The sequence below is a fragment of the Capricornis sumatraensis genome, chromosome 17 (assembly GCF_032405125.1).
Source record: "Capricornis sumatraensis isolate serow.1 chromosome 17, serow.2, whole genome shotgun sequence".
NCBI classification, from domain to species: domain Eukaryota; kingdom Metazoa; phylum Chordata; class Mammalia; order Artiodactyla; family Bovidae; genus Capricornis; species Capricornis sumatraensis.
In genome coordinates, this window is record NC_091085.1 from 19,037,345 (window position 1) to 19,054,947 (window position 17,603).

At 40.9% G+C, this 17,603-nt stretch overlaps 1 protein-coding gene across 2 annotated transcripts in view; it reads left to right on the forward strand.

The window, feature by feature from the left end:
• The window catches only part of SLC10A7 (solute carrier family 10 member 7), a 302,665-nt gene that overhangs the window by 20,133 nt on the left and 264,929 nt on the right, over positions 1-17,603 (forward strand). For both annotated transcript variants that reach the window (XM_068989770.1, XM_068989771.1), the window contains exon 4: positions 5,571-5,646. In XM_068989770.1, the coding sequence (XP_068845871.1) occupies positions 5,571-5,646 (76 nt within the window). The remainder of the gene's footprint in view (positions 1-5,570; positions 5,647-17,603) is intronic.

A 17,603-nucleotide genomic window follows, 5' to 3' on the forward strand; every position in this document is an offset into this window, starting at 1 on the left:
ATCTCAGTTCAGTTCAGTCACTCAGTTGTGTCTGGCTTTTGGCGACCCCATGGACTGCAGCACATCAGGCACCCCTGTCCATTACCAATTCCTAGAGTTTACTCAAACTCATGTCCATTGAGTTGGTCATGCCATCCAGCCATTTCCTCCTCCATTGTTGCCTTCTCCTTCTGCCTTCAGTCTTTCCCAGCATCAGGGCCTTTTCCATTGAGTCAGTTTGTCGCATCAGGTGGCCAAAGTATTGGAGTTGCAGCTTCAACATTAGTCCTTCCAATGAATATTCAGGACTGATCTCCTTTAGAATGGACTGGTTGGATCTCCTTGCAGTCCAAGGGTCTCTCAAGAGTCTTCTCCAACACCACAGTTCAAAAGCATCAATTCTTCAGCGCTCAGCTTTCTTCACAGTCCAACTCTTAGATCCATACTCATCTCACATGCTAGCAAAGTAATGCTCAAAATTCTCAAAGTTAGGCTTCCACAGTATGTGAACTGGGAGCTTCCAGATGTTTAAGCTGGATTTAGAAAAGGCAGAGGAACCAGAGATCAAATTGCCAACATTGTTGGATCATAAAAAAGCAAGAGAATTCCAGAAAAACATCTACTTCTGCTTTATTGACTACACCAAAGCCTTTGACTGTATGGATCACAACAAACTGTGGAAAATTCTTAAAAAGATGGGAATACCAACCCACCTTGCCTACCTCCTCAGAAATCTGTATGCAGGTTAAGAAGCAACAGTTAGAACCAGGCGTGGAACAACGGACTGGTTCCAAACTGGGAAAGAAGTAAATCAAGGTTGTATATTGTCACCCTGCTTATTTAACTTATTTGCAGAGTACATCATGAGAAATGCTGGACAGGATGAAGCACAAGCTGGAATCAAGATTGCTGGGAGAAATATCAATAGCCTCAGATATGCAGATGACACCATCCTTATGGCAGAAAGCAAAAAGAAACTAAGGAGCCTCTTGAAAGTGAAAGAGGAGAGTGAAAAAGCTGGCTTAAAACTCAGTGTTCAGAAAACTAAGATCATGGCACCTGGTCCCATCACTTCATGGCAAATAGATGGGGGAACAATGGAAACAGTGACAGACTTTATTTTTTTGGGCTCCAAAAATCACTGCAGATGGTGACTGCAGCCATGAAATTAAAAGATGCTTGCTCCTTGGAAGAAAAGCTATGACTAATCTAGAGAGCATATTAAAAAGCAGAGACATTACTTTGCCAACAATGGTCTATCTAGTCAAAGCTATGGTTTTTCCAGTAATCATGTATGGATGTGAGAGTTGGACTGTAAAAAAAACTCAGCACTGAAGAATTGATGCTTTTAAACTGCGGTGTTGGAGAAGACTCTTGAGAATCCCTTGGACTGCAAGGAGATCCAACCAGTCCATCCTAAAGAAGATTAGTCCTGGGTTTTCATTGGAAGGACTGATGCTAAAGCTGAAACTCCAAATCTTTGGCCACCTGTTGTGAAGAACTGACTCATTTGAAAAGACCCCAATGCTGGCAAAGACTGAAGGCAGGAGGAAAAGGGCATGACAGAGGATGAGGTGGTTGGATGGTATCACCGATGTGAGCCTGAGCAAGCTCTGGGAGTTGGTGAAGGACAGGGAAGCCTGACATGCTACAGTCCATGGGGTTGCAGAGTCAGACATGACCGAGTGACTGAACTGAACTGAGGGGAAGAAGTTCAGCCTGGATTGTGTACCTCTAAAGTAGAGAATTCAAACATGAAGCATTAGTGGGCGACAAAGATAAAAAGTTTCCTTTAGGCCAAGCTGCAAAAGGTGGGACCTACTGATCTGAAGAGTTTGGATTTAAATCTGTAGATAATGGAGAACTGTTAAATGTGCTAAACACGAGAACACATGCTCAAGAATGGTCATTAAGGAAGATTATCTGATAGTATTGTCCTGGGTATGTCGGCAGAGTAGCGCTTGTAATCTCCATATGCTAAGTAAAGAAAAGCATACAATTCCGCAGCTAAGGATATTGACCTGAAAGCAGCATAGACTGAGTCTGCCTCACTTAGAGAAAGCTTTTCCTCACTCATTTTTTTCTCCCGTCCCCTCCCAGTTTGAGAGTACACACTTAGTATGTTAACTAGTGGGAGCTGCTGACTTCTGTATCAGGATCCTGTTTCAATCACTGAAATAAATGTATTCTGAGTACATACTCCCTTAACTTTTTGTGTTAAAAGGAAAGAGTGGAGGTAGAGAGAACACTGAGTAGGCATTTAGATATGTCTAGACTTGGGCAAAAAAGCGTCTGAAGGGGGATGATGACAACGGTCATGGAAAACAGTGGAAAATTGGTTGTGGTGACTGACTGGTTTATTAAGACTGAGTGGAGCTCCACTTAACTCGAAAGTTTCAAGCTAGTTCATTAGGAGTAAAGTGATCCATTGACAGAGATAAGCCAATTGAGACGCAAAGTTGATTTCTTTGAAAATAGACGTGTTTAGTTTAAGGTGGTAGTCTTAGGCAGCAATCGAGGGAATGGAGGCTGGGTTTAGCAATAGAAATTTTTAAGTATTCTTATCCATTCAGGTTTGAAATTAAGATTGAGAAGAAGACGGGAGTAGCCAGCAAAAACTTGAATGGGTTTGTTTAAAACACAAGGTAAATTAGAATGATGCTGTCCTATGACAGCCAAGAGAATAGAGTGCTTTGAGAAGCAAGGGGGTAAGAAGAATGGATGTAGGGAAAAGGATGTTGAATCTGGTGACTGACTGGGAGATTTCTGGGGATTTATAAGGTTACTGCTTTTACTAGAGGGGCTTCCCAGGTGCCTCAAGTGGTAAAGAATCCACCCACCAATTCAGGATCCATGGGAGGCCTGGGTGTGATCGCTGGGATGGGAAGATCCTGTGGAGGAGGAAATGGCAACCTACTCCAGTACTCTTGCCTGGAGAATCCCATGAACTGAGGAGCCTGGCGGGCTGCAGTCCATGGGGTTGCAAAGAGTTGGACAAGACTGAGCATGCGCAGGCACATACACTTTTACTAGGAGGGTCAAAAGTCCGATTCCAGGGGAGTCGAGAGAGAATGAGCTTTGGGGCCAAGGAAGTGGAGCACAGCAGTGAGCCGCAGTGATAACGGTAGGACTGTATCTTGAGGAAACTGCTAATTTTGAGGTTAGTTATCTACATTTGTGTGTTGAATGTTTTGCCTTCTTGAAGGCAGAAATGATGCCTTCTACTTTTTCTCTAATACCCTGTGTAGTATCCTAACTATAGAAAGCATATATATTAAATGTATAGATTAGTCTTTGTTTTTTTTTTTTTTTTAAGATGTTGAGAATTCTCCTCCTTTGTACATAGAAGGGAAGGGGCCAGATGAGAGGGAAAGATTGGAAAAGCTAGAAAGATTGAAAATACCTGAGAGGGCTTATCACTAGTCTTGGTGGCAAGGAATATAGAAGGCAGAGGCTGGAGAAACAGGCTTTGCTAAAGTTGTTGTCCCTGGATTCAGGAGTAACTTAATCCTAGATAAGCAGTTTTGTGAGTTTGGTTGTGTCACTTAACTCCTTTCTTAACTTCAGTTTTCAGAAAGAGAATGGTAGTATTTGTCTTAAATACTCATGAGGGATAAATGAGTAAAGTGTCTATTGTCCAGAACAGTATCTTTTACAAATGGTAAAAGTCTAGTTAGTGTTAGTGATATTCATGGTGCTGATCACAAGAAAGGGTGAGAGATTGGAAATTCATAATCAGACACTACTTGAACATCATTTGGGAAAATAGATCTTAAAAGAAGACCATATTTGGGGATTCCCTGGTGGTCTACTGGATAGGATTCGATGCTTTTGCTGCTAAGGGCCCAGGTTCAATCCCTGGTGTGGAAACTATGATCCCATAAGCCACAAGGCATGGCCAAAAAAAAAAATTGCTATATTCATGTGAATTCAACTGAAATTCCAAATAAGGATTTTTCTTAAGTCTTCAGTCAAAATTAATGAAAACTTTCATTTTTTCTTATTTCAGAGCTAATATAAATTCATTTGTAAATGTTAGTAATATATTATTACAAAAGAGAATAAAAAATCACCTGTGATCCTACTTTCAAATATTAGTCAGGTACTCTGTGTCCTTGATTCCTTGTATAAACTTTCCACTTTCCACTGTAGTTGGGCCTTTTTCTCCTTGTCCCCAGAATGTATATTCTGTATGAATGCTGAATAATGTCTTTTTATCTTTAATACTTGGATTCACTACTCATAATTTCATTTGCTTGTGATGCAATATATTTTTCTATTCTAAACTAAGAGAATAGACTTCTAATTATGATCTAAGGACTATATACATAATTAATAAGAACCAGATTTAGAATAGACACTAGAATTTACTACAGGGTCTGAATCTAAGAAGTATATGATTCAGTTCAGTTCAGTCACTCATTATGTCTGACTCTTTGTGACCCCATGGACTGCAGCACACCAGGCTTCCCTGTCCATCACCAACTCCTGGAGCTTACTCAACTCATGTCCATCCAACGATCTCATCCTCTGTCATCCCCTTCTCCTCCTGCCTTCAATCTTTCCCAGCATCAGGGTCTCTTCCAATGAGTCAGTTCTTTGCATCAGGTGGCCACAGTATTGGAGTTTCAGCTTCAACATCAGTCCTTCCAATGAACATTCAGGACTGATTGCCTTTAGGATGGACTGGTTGGATCTCCTTGCAGTATATGATTGTGTCATGCCTATTTTTACAATGATATTATAGCAACATGAAAATATCTTTTATGAGATGAAAGTTTCAGAATTGCTGTTTTGTGGAAAAGAATTAGCAAATGTAAGCTTGTGTTTTTGTTAAATACATTTGAACTTTGCAAGAGGTTTTTTAAAATATATATGTAACTTTATTTACTTATTTTTGGTTAAACTGGGCCTTTGTTGCTGCTGAGGTTTTTCTCTAGTTTTGGTGATGGACGCTACTGACTAGTTGAGGTACATGGATGTCTCATTGCAGTACTGGCTCTTGTTTCAAGCTCTAGGGTGTTCAAGGTTCAGTAATTGCAGCATGTGGGCTCAGTAGTTTTGGCTCCCAGGCAAGAGCTAAATAGCTGTGGCACACGAGCTCAGTTGCTCCACGGCGTGTGGGATCTCCCCAGATCAGGGATTGAACCTATGTCTTTTCCGTTGGCTTTCGGATTCTTTACCACTGAGGCACCATGGAAGCCCTGCAAGAGGTTTTAAAGTTTTATTTTTGCCAAAAGCCTTCCTATAAAACATATAAGGAAAAGATACCTGAAAATAACTAAGCTTATATACACTTACCAAATGATAAACTGGGTTATTTTCGATCACCACACTCACCATAATCTGACTGTTTTTTGAATTGTATAAGAGCTTTAATAATTTTAAAAATGAGATCACTCAAATCTGTGGCATGGAGTGAGAGTTTCTACTAAGCCGCATTGGCTCATACAGAATTGTCTGAACTCGACAGGACGTGTGCCCCAATAAATGTTCTCCTAGCTCTGCTATTTTAGAATGAATGTAGTGAAAATTTTATAATTGGAAAAAAAAGAAACCTACTTATAATTGCTTTTTGTTTTCTATTTCAGGTTGCAGACAGTAGGTTGCATGCCTCCGCCTGTGTCTTCTGCGGTGATATTAACCAAGGCAGTTGGTGGAAACGAGGTGAGTCATGGGGCTAGCTTTTTTAAACATACGTGGATGCTCTCCTTTTATTTTATATTTTATTTTATGACAAAGGAATCACATCACAGAAAATGCTTAACTATAGCAGCTTATGAAAGAAGTGGGTAGATTCATGTGTTAGAAAGAGGCTAAAATTGACAATAATGAGTGGAATTTAGGATTTCAAGGAGAAGAGCAAGGGAGGTGAATGAGACAGAGATAGGTCGTGATTTTTCTATTTCAGTGAGCAATGAGGAGACAGAGGACAAGGAATCCAAGCCAAGGGGCTTTTACATCCAAGACTCGTGAACTGAGGACACCCACTATGGCCATTCCTCAGCTCTTAAAAATATTTAGGGCAAACTACGGTCATGGAAAAAGGGTCAGTAAAAGTTTAATGGCAGGTGAAGATGGTATTAAACAAGGAGAAATGATGCCAGGTTTTTAAGATGAGTTCAGAGAAATTATCCTGGGGAACCGTAGCCAAAGAGGAGTGCTTATGTATCGGGATGGCAGTAGTCCATTGTGGGAGCTGCTTATAGGTGGTTCTTCTTGGCTGAGAGGCCCTGCGACTTTGTACCAAGGGACTCTGCTTTGTAGTCGCTTGTTTCTCCTGATATCTTATCATTCAGAAAAGAATACAAATTTAAACATTTTTTAATTAATTCATGTATTTTTGGCCGTGCTGGGTCTCTGTTGCTGCGTAGACTTGCTCTAGTTGCGGCTGGCCCGGGCAGTTCTCTGGTTGTGGTGCTGGGACTTCTGGTTGCCGTGGCTTCTCTTGTTGCAGAGCACGGGCTCTGGGCTCTGGGCTTCAGTAGTTGCAGCGCAGGGCTCAGTAGTTACAGCTTTCGGGCTCTACAGCTCGCGGTCAGGAGTCGTGGCACACAGACTTAGTTGCCCGGCAGCACACGGGATCTTCCCAGACCTGGGATTGAACCTGTGTCCCGTGCGTTGGCAGATAGATTCTTAACCACTCGACCATCAGGGTAGTCCAAGAAAAGAATACCTTTGAATGAGGCTGGATATATGTAATTTTAATTGGGGGATAATTGCTTTGCAATATTGTGTTGTTTTCTGTCATATATAGGCATGAGTCAGCCATAGGTATACATATATCCCCTCCCTCTTGAATCTCTCTTACCTCCCACGCTCATTGTGATTTTTATTTAATTTGTGTTACCCAGTGACTAATAATGGTGAGCATTTTTATCTTTGCATGTGCTTATTTGTTATCTATGTCTTCTTTTGGGAGATGTCTAGTAAAATTTTTCTTTTTGCAAAATTGAGTGTTTTGCTTTCTTATTGATGAGCTTTGAGAATTCTATATTCTGGATACAAGACCTTCATTTTATATATATATATGTATATGCGCTTTGTAAATGTTTTTCCCAGTCTAGTTTGTCTTTCATTTTCTAAGCAGTGTCTCTTGAAGAGCAGCATGGTGGTGGAGAAACTAATAGGTGGTTGGATTCTGTGTTTATTGAGTTGGCCAAAAAGTTCATTTGGGTTTTCTGTAATGTATTTGGAAGGCACAGGATATGCTGATGGATTTGGATGTAGGGTGTGAGGGATAGAAAGGGTTGAGAGTGACTTCACGGTTTTTGACTGAGCAGCTGGAAGGATGGAGTTTGCTGACGTGGAGAAGAGTGCTGTGTGACAGCAGAAATGTGGGGTTGTTTAGTCTGGATAGCCACAGTATACTGTGATAACTAAGAACTGCAAAATCTCAGTTAAGCATAAAGAGTTATTTCTTGCTAATGGTACCTGTCCCATGTGGGTCAGTGGGAAGCTCTTTGCCATTACTAAGGAAACCTGGTTAGTGGAGGCTTATGTTTTGAAGGTACATCATCTGGATGGAGCACAAAGCATTTTAGGTGTGCCATAACAGAGATAGAGAGATTCAGTTCAGTTCAGTTCAGTCACTCAGTCTTGTCCGACTCTTTGTGACCCCATGAATCGCAGCACACCAGGCCTCCCTGTCCATCACCAACTCCCAGAGTTCACCCAAAGTCATGTGCATCAAGTCAGTGATGCCATCCAGCCATCTCATCCTCTGTCGTCCCCTTCTCCTCCTGCCCGTAATCCCTCCCAGCTTCAGGGTCTTTTCCAATGAGCTTAGAGAATCACAAATAGACTTTGTATTTTTCGGTTGGAAGTGATATGTGGTGCTTCTGCTCACGTTACATTGGCCAGAACAAGTCGTGTGGCCTTACCATATTCCTGTGCCCTCAAGGAGAGGGGAACTGGATTGATGAACACTTGTAATGTCAGCCATATGGTAAACATGGAGAACTGGTTGTTTTTTGTTTTGTTTTGTTTTTGTATGTTGGGATGCCTATTACATATCCAGTTGAAGATGTCAGTGAGCAATTATAGATACAAGGGTTGAGAGTTGAGGGACTGGCCTAAACCTGGAGATGTAAATTAGGGCATCATCAATGAATAAATGATATTTAAAGCCAAGATTGTATATGAGATTCCACAGACAGAAAAGAGCAAAGGTTCAAGGATGGAGCCTGGGGACCCTCCAGCATTAAGAGGTTAAGGCAATGAGGAATAAGCAGCAAAGGCAACAGAGAGAGTATAATTAATGAGATTGAAGGAAAAACAAGAGAGCATGGTATCCAGGAAGCCAGGTGAAGAAGGGGTTTGAAGGAGGAGGATATGATGAGTGGTGTCAGATTCTGACACCAGTGCTTCCCAGATGGCGCTTATGGTAAAAAACCTGTCTGCCAATGCAGGAGACTTAAGAGACTTGGGTTCAATCCCTGGGTAGGGAAGATCCCCTGGAGGAGGGCATGGCAATCCACTGTAGTATGCTTGCCTGGAGAACCCATAGGCAGAGGAACCTGGTGTGGTACAGTCTATAGGGTCCCAAAGAACTGGACATGACTGAAGCGACTTAACATGTATGCATGTCAGATTCTGCTGATGGGAGTTGTGTAAGTGAATTCTGAGAATTTACCGTGAAATTAAGCTATGCAGAGGTTACTGTTAACTTTTAACAGACTGGTTTTGGTAGAGGGCAGGGGCAAAAGCTTGTTTGGAGTAGGCTTAAGGAAAACAGGAAGAGAAGAATTAGAGATAAGAAGTATAGACTGTGGTTATGATGTACTTTGTGATAAAAAGGAATAGAGAAATGGGGCTATTTTTAGAGAGAGGTGTGTGGTCAAGATTTACTCTTTCAGAAAGGACAGCATTTTCTATCATGATGGGAACTGTACAGTGGAGAGAGAGCTGTGGATTTAAGAGAGAGTGCTGGAGCAGTTTATTTGATCAAGTGCGAGAGAGTGATGTTGGGTTGTATGAGCTTCAGTAGGAACTTAGACCATTTATTCATAATAACAGGAGGGAAGACAGAGTGCATGGCTATAGATCTGTGTAAATGGGTTGAGGGGGACACTTGGAAGTTTTATTCTGATGCCTTTTATTTTTTCGTTGCACGTGAGAATGAGGGTGGGGTAAATGCTATTCATGTTTCAGATGAGAGGAGAAAATGCGGACTTGCCATGCAGATGAGAGTGAGTCACCTGGAGAGGATGCTAGTGTTGCCAGGTAGCACCAAGGACCGGCTGAGATCAAGCCCTGCCTTTAAAGTGAAGCCAGGCATCGTGGATGTGTGTTTTCTCTCAGTGTAGGAATGAAATTGGCAGATAACTAGATTTAACCAACATCTCATTATGCCAAGACATTCTTTCAGTTGCCACATAATTAGTGAGGTAGGGAAGTTACGAAAGTCTTGGATTAGCGCCTGCTATGATTATCTATCTATTGCCTTGAAAGAATTTGAGGAAAGGGTTAATTTGTTTAACAGTGTCATTTATCTCTTTCTAATGTGATTCCCTTAAAAACCTTTTCTTTCTCAAATGACTTTTGGCAGAAGTTCAAAGATCACTCATTTTCTTGACATCAACATATGGCATTTGAACGTGTATCTACATGTTCATTCCCCAGTAGATAATTAAATTATTTACATTAATGTTGCATTTTAGCAATACTGAATTTATGTACATCTTCTTTGTCTTCTAACATCATTGGTCTAGTTCTTTAATGTTTATTATGCAGTTTTATGATTATCAGGAATTTTTGAAGTCCTGGAGAGTGAGACATAATTGTTCACAAATATTGAACACTGAGCTTCGGAAAAGAAGCTTGCAAAGTCCAGTTTGGTCATATCTTCTGATATGAAGTGAATAGACTCTTTTATTTTTATACAAAATTATGGGAGAAAATGATCTGCAAAAAGATATTAGATAATTTTAAGTTTTAAGCCTTTCTAAAGTTAATTGAAGAAAGTAAGGAAATCCACTAGACTATTCAGGTATGATCTAAATCAAATCCCTTACAATTATACAATGGAAGTGACAAACAGATTCAAGGCATTAGATCTGATAGACAGAGTGCCTGAAGAACTATGGACAGAGGTTCGTGACATTGTACAGGAGACTATGCTCAAGAACATCCCCAAGAAAAAGAAATGCAAAAAGGCAAAATGGTTGTCTGGCGAGGCCTTACAAATACCTGTGAAAAGAAGAAAAGTGAAAGGCAAAGGAGAGAAGGAAAGATATACTCTTTGAATGCAGAGCTCCAAAGAACAGCAAGGAGAGAGAAGAAAGCCTTCTGCAGTGATCAATGCAAAGAAATAGAGGAAAACAATAGAATGGGAAAGACTAGAGATCTCTTCAAGAAAACTAGAGATACCAAGGGAACATTTCATGCAAAGATGGGCACAATAAAGGACAGAAATGGTATGGATCTAACAGAAGCAGAAGAGATTAAGAAGAGGTGGCAAGAATACACAGAAGCATTATACAAAAAAGATCTTCATGACCCAGATAACCATGATGGTGTGATCACTCACCTAGAGCCAGACATCCTGGAATGTGAAGTCAAGTGCGCCTTAGGAAGCATCACTACATACAAAGCTAATGGGGGTGATGGAATTCCAGTTGAGCTATTTCAAATCCTAAAAGGTGATGCTGTGAAAGTGCTACACTCAATATGCCAGCAAATTTGGAAAACTCAGCAGTGGCTACAGGACTGGAAAAGTCAGTTTTCATTCCAGTCCCCAAAAAAGCCAATGCCAAAGAATGCTCAAACTACCACACAATCACACTCATCTCACACGCTAGTAAAGTAATGCTCAAAATTCTCCAAGCCAGGCTTCAACAGTATATGAACTGTGAACTTCCAGGTGTTCAAGCTGGATCTAGAAAAGGCAGAGGAACCAGAGATCAACTTGCCAGCATCTGTTGAATCATAGAAAAAGCAAGAGAGTTTCAGAAAAACATCTGCTTCTGCTTTATTGCCTACGCCAAAGCCTTTGGCTATGTGGATCACAACAAACTGTGGACAATTCTTCAAGAGATGGGGATAGCAGACTACCTGATCTGTCTCCTGAGAAATCTGTACGCAGGTCAAGAAACAACAGTTAGAACCGGACATGGAACAACAGACTGGTTCCAAATTGGGAAAGGAGTACATCACAGCTTAATATTGTCACCTTGCTTATTTAACTTATATGCAGAGTACATCATGAGAAATGCTGGGCTGGGTAAAGCACAAGCTGGAATCAAGATTGCTGGGAGAAATATCAATAACTTCAGATATGCAGATGACACCACCCTTATGGCAGAAAGCAAAGAGGAACTAAAGAACCTCTTCGTGAAAGTGAAAGAGAAGAGCAAAAAAGTTGGCTTAAAGCTCAACATTCAGAAAATGAAGATCATGGCACCTGGTCCCATCACTTCATGGCAGATAGATGGGGGAACCAATGGCAACAGTGACAGACTTTATGTTTTGGGGCTCCAAAATCACTGCAGATGGTGACTGCAGCCATGAAATTAAAAGACGCTTACTCCTTGAAAGAAAAGCTATGACCAACCTAGACAGCATATTAAAAAGCAGAGACATTACTTTGCCAACAAAGGTCCATCTAGTCAAAGCTCTGTTTTTTCTAGTAGTCATGTATGGATATGAGAATTGGACTGTGAAGAAAGCTGAGCACCGAAGAATTGATGCTTTTGAACTGTGGTGTTGGAGAAGACTCTTGAGAGTTCCTTGGACTGCAAGGAGGTCCAACCAGTCCATCCTAAAAGAAATCAGTCCTGAATGAATGTTCATTGGAAGGACTGATATTGAAGCTGAAGCTCCAATACTGTGGCCACCTGATGCGATGGACTGACTCAGTGGAAAAGACCCTGATGCTGGGAAAGATTGAAGGCAGGAGGAGAAGGGGACGACAGAGGATGAGATGGCTGGATGGCATCACTGACTTGATGGACATGAGTTTGAGTGAGCTCTGGGAGTTGGTGATGGACAGGGAGGCCTGGCGTGCTGCATTCCTGGGGTCACAAAGAGTCGGACACGACTGAGCGACTGAACTGAACTGAACTGAAAATACTGTTCTAAGGTAACTGAGGGTAGGCTATTGTTGAAATAGATGTAAGGGAGGCTTACTCTTTTGTACTGTATATTAGTAAAATCTTATCTAAGGATAGAAGGAGAAACTTTTGGTGCCTGTACATGAAAAGATTGAAAAGTTGAGTCCAGTGTCGCGTGCCACTAGGTGAAGATTCCGATTCTATTCTCTGTGATTGTCTGCTCTGCCTTGTACACAGCAGTTCTGTACCCACACCAGTACGTGTACTGGGTACATTTCCATGTTGCCATGTTCTTTCCAACTGACCATCCTTTGCCGTGTTTGTACATGGAAGAAAACATTTTTCCTTCTAGATTCTGTTATTTCTTGACATTGACTTTATGATCTCACATACTTATATATACATCTTTAATACGTGTATTTAGCATATGCTCTCATGGGTTAAAATGTGTCACTGTGTAGCCTATTTCTATTTAATGCTTTGGGGGATGTATGCAGATACAGTAGTGTCATTTGAAATGATTCTGTTCATTTATTTTGTAAAGTTGTTATATAATTTAGGAGGAATTTTTTTCTGTTACTTATATACCTCTCATTGTAAATGCCTTTTCCATAAGATTGGTGGTTACAGAAAAGGTTTTGTCATGAGTTGAAAGTTATTGCATCCCTTAAACTCACCTCTTGCCCTTTGGTGAGAATAGCCTTATTACTTTTTGGTAAAATTAAAGAACAATTTCTGTTTTGATAACTGACGTTGTTGATTCAGCGAGCCAACTATAATCATTCCAGTGGCCGCGGGCACTCAGCGTGTGTGCAGAGCAGTGCGTGCGTGCTAGAATGCCAGCACGCCCTTGAAGTGTTAGAGGGAGACTGTTTAAGGGTGTAGCTGACTGAGAGTCTAATTTTGTGGCTTTTAAGTTTTAAATTACTTTCATTTAAATATTAGAAACTTGGTTAGCTTCTTTTTTGTGATTGTTATTTATTCATTCCGGTGTTTGAAATGTGATTTTTCAAACTCCAGGGTAGTAGGGTGTGCTGTTCACATGGTCTGATTGGTGGTGATGGTGATTATGTGTGTGTATGTATGTGTGTGCATGAAGTTTTAGTTCCTTTTTTGGATAATAGAGAAAGTGATGACTTGGTGAACCCTATTTTCATTGTCAGGTATAAAAAAGATAGATTAGAATGTTCTCTCTTCTATTCTAACTTGTGAGACATAGGATAAACACATTTTCTTTTTTTTTTTTTTAACCCTGTATACATTTCTGTTCCAACTGCAAAGTTTGGTGGTAAAAGACATGGTTTTTTCTCCTCCAAAAGCCTTACCTAGGTTTTAAGCCTTATAGGATTTGCTAAGAGAATCATTGCACTCAAATTCGAGTAACTTCTACCTTTTAGTAACTACCACAGGGATTTCTTAAAGTTTCTTTAAAAAAACAAAACTGGAAAATAATTTCCTGAGTTTGGAGAGAAAATATTATGTGGTTTTCATGTTGTTGTTACAGAAATATTTTTATTTCATTTGACACTTATACTGTTGTTTAATGAAAAAGCAAGAGGGGTAAGTGTTTGGGAAAAGATATACTGTTTTTTTACCTTGATATTTCATGTTTTTGCAAGCTGAAAAAGGGAAGGATTCAGCTAAAAGCCATTCCTCAAAATATGAAGTAAATATGAGGTCTTAAATCCTGAGTAAATTTCTAAAGCTGCATAACTTTGTAAAATTGTGTGAGTTTGGGCGATGAACCAAGTAGGAGAGAAATATAATCAGGGATTCCTTCCCTCAAATATTTGAAGGAAAAAGGAAATGAAAAGCATTATAAATTGTAGACAAATCAGAGCAAGTTAGGAGGAAATTTCTAGGCATATCTGAGAGTAATATTTTATGTTAAATACTTTGTTGTCTGTGTTAAGGCTAAACCTGATAATTTGAACTGTGAAAATAAGACACCATCACCACTAAAGCAGTGTATTAATTATAGGCATGTTATTTATGTTGGTTTATTTTTTTGTTTGTCTTTCAAAGTGAATTCTGTAGATAGCCCACATCTGCATTACCTGGGGTGATTAGGAAAAAAAAAAAATCCCTTATCTCCACTTTAGACCTGTTGAATTAAAATGTATAGTCGATAGGCCTCAGGATTTTCGTCCTTCTTCTTTCTTTCCTTTATTAAAATTATGAAATAGCATACCTACAGAAGGTACCTAAAACATAAATACGGTTTAAGGCATAATAATAAACACCTCTGTGCCCACCATTCAGCTTTAGAAATAGGATATGATAGTCAGCAGTAGTTCAGCACCCTCTTCATGTAGGCAGTGCCTTCTACCAGAGGGAATCAGAAAGGAGACTAAGATTTGGGGCCTGCCTTCCAGAAAGCTTTCATGGAGTGTGATGTTACACTATTCAAAACCTCTATTTCATGGTATAAACCTCAAAAAAATAGGCAAAACAGACTAGAATGGCTTTACATTGTCCCATATCATTAAAAGCATTGTTTTTCTTCTTTAGTTTAAAAAAATTCCAAGAGGTACCCCAAATGAGTTCAGCCTCCTTCAGCTGGGTGGGGCAGCCTGCAGTTCCATTTGGGAGCTGGACTGTGTTTGTTCCTGTAGGCATTTAGGGTATCTGCTTGTGTAGTTAAGATGGTGTGCTTCTTTTACTCTGAATAGATTTAGCTGACATTTTTGTTGTATTTTAGTTAGCGGGCTGAAGGATTTTAGAACCCTTTGATAGTCATACAGAATTCTAAGTACATTTTAAAGAGAAGTTTTGATTTCAGGTATGGTACAAAGGTGACAAGTTGAAAGTGTGTGTGTGTGCGTGTGCGTGTGTGTGCATGCACGCATGTGCGCTCAATTTCAGCAATAGGGTTATTGCCCAAATCTCTTCAAAGAAAACTTAAGAGTGTCTCCTGAGCAAAGAAAATTATTACATGTGGTGAACTCTTTAAGTCATTGACGAAGGTCATGGCAGTCTGAGTGTATTTAAAAAAGGTTTTCTATCTGCTTGGAAAGCAAATGAAGCACTCATTATGAACTTAAAAATTATAGCTATGAGAAGATTTTTGCTAGAGGTGAAAGATCAAGATCATCACAGCCCAAACGGAGCCGGAAAGTTCAATTTCTGGCTGATCAGCAAGGCATGAAACATTTCAGGGTTATTTTGCATTATCAGTGGGGAGTTGATCTTGCTAATCCAATGCATGAAGATAAGATTCACTGAAACATTTATAAAGGCATTTAGAGTAGATCTGATCAGCAGAGAGAAGACTTGAAGTGAGAAGGAAATCTGATCTGTCAGTCACTGTCTTAGCTTCAGCTGCCACTGGGCTTCGGTGTGCCTTGCCTTTCTCTTCTGTGAAATGGACTTGATCACTGCCTTTTCTGGGCTTCCCACGTAGCACTAGTGGTAAAGAACTTGCCTGCTACTGCAGGAGGCAGAGGAGACACAGGTTCAATCCCTGGGTCGAGAAAATCCCCTGGAGGAGGACATGGCAACCCACTCTGGTATTCTTGCCTAGAGAATCCCATGAACAGAGGAGCCCGGAAGATGAGAGATTGCAGAGTGGGACACAACTGAAGCGGCTTAGTACACACACACTGCCTTTGCTTGGAGTGAGAGTTTATTGGTTTTCTGGAGCGATCTTGTACAGCCTGAAAATGGCTGTCAATGTTGAGCACTCTAGCAAGCTGGCCTGTTTGTACTTTCTACGCTCCAGCCATTTTTGGGGGCTCCAAAATCACTGCAGATGGTGACTGCAGCCACGAAACTAAAAGACCCTTACTCATTGGAAGAAAAGTTATGACCAACCTAGACAGCATATTAAAAAGCAGAGACATTACTTTGCCAACACAGGTCCATCTAGCTAAGGCTATGTTTTTTCCAGTAGTCAAGTATGGATGTGAGAGTTGAACTATAAAGAAAGCTGAGTGCTGAAGAAGTGATGCTTTTGAACTGTGGTGTTGGAGAAGACTCTTGAGAGTCCCTTGGACTGCAAGGAGACCCAACCAGTCCATCCTAAAGGAAATCAGTCTTGAATATTCATTGGAAGGACTGATGTTGAAGCTGCAACTCCAATACTTTGGCCACCTGATGCGACGAACTGACTCAATGAAAAAGGCCCTGATGCTGGGAAAGATTGAAGGTGGGAGGAGAAGGGGACAGCAGAGGATGAGATGGTTGGATGGCATCACTGACTCAATGGACATGAGTTTGAGTAAGCTCTGGGAGTTGGTGCTGGACAGAGAAGCCTGGCGTGCTGCACCATGGGGTCACAAAGAGTCAGACAAGACTGAGAAACTGAACTGAACTAAACTAAACTAAACACTCCAGCCTCCTAGGCTCTCTGGGAAGTGGTAACAGTGTTCCCTCTTTGACAGATGAAAGAACAGAAGTCATAGCAGCAAGGAACTCCATGTCCATGTGCATCTTCCATTTCTACCTTTTATCTTTAGTCTCATTTTCTGGATTGGGTTAGCATTCTTCCGAGCCCTTGAATGAGTTAACTGTGTTTGTTTGAAGCTGCTATACAACTGGCTTGAAACATATCCAGATTTCCCAAGATTCTTTGTGTAACTTAGAATTCCTTCATCTCTTTATGCCTCAAATTAGAATTCCTCATACCTTAATGCCTCTCGAATTGTCTTCCTTTTCTACCACTCTAACCAAATGAGTCCTCTTAATGGTTGGCCGTGGAATCTGTTCACCAAACGCAGGGGCCGGTTCTCCGTTCTCACCCTCCGTGACCTGACGGCAGCCTGTGACCCCGTGGCTACTTGCCTCCACCTTCCTTTTCCTTCCCTGACCCTCTTCTCTCCTCATTCTGCTCCTACATCTCTCATCTCTCCTTTTCCTATCTAGCTCCTCTCCCATATGAATGGGAGAGTCTACCAGGGACTTGATCTTGAAACACCCTGTTCCACATCGCCAGAGTCCTGTTTCTGACTCTTCATATAGATGAAGCCATTTGACCTCCAGCTTTGGGTCCTGCTCTGCCTCGGATCCAAGGACCAGTCCTGATCTTGGGTAAGAAGTACTTAAAACAACACCAGCTGGACGTGCTGAGGCTCAGCATCACCACCTGTGCGGACCTTTTAGCCAAGGATACACTTGCCAGGCAATCAGAGCAGGTGTTTGATTCCCCCTTTTGCTGCTGCTTACCTAGTAGTGCTCACCAGGTAAGCCCTGGACCTCTCTGAGCCTTGGTTTTCTCATTTGCAGAGCAATAGTATTTGCATCCTTATTTCATACGTTTGCTTACAAGGATCTCATGAAATCATATGCAGAAATACTTACAAGTTGTGAGGGAATGTATCAAGCAGGCATCAGCATTATCCTCATTGTAGAGGTTTGTCACTGATGAAATCACCTAGTTTAGAGAGTCATTATCATTGCTTCCTCAAAGTGTGCTCTAAGTTCATTCATTTACTCTATTCTTTTTTCTTCTGAACTTTTTATTTTTTATTGGGGTATAGCCACTTAACAGTGTTCAGCCAGCTGAACAGTGAAGGGACTCAGCCATACGTATACTTGTATCCATTCTGTCCCAAACCCACCTCCCATCCAGGC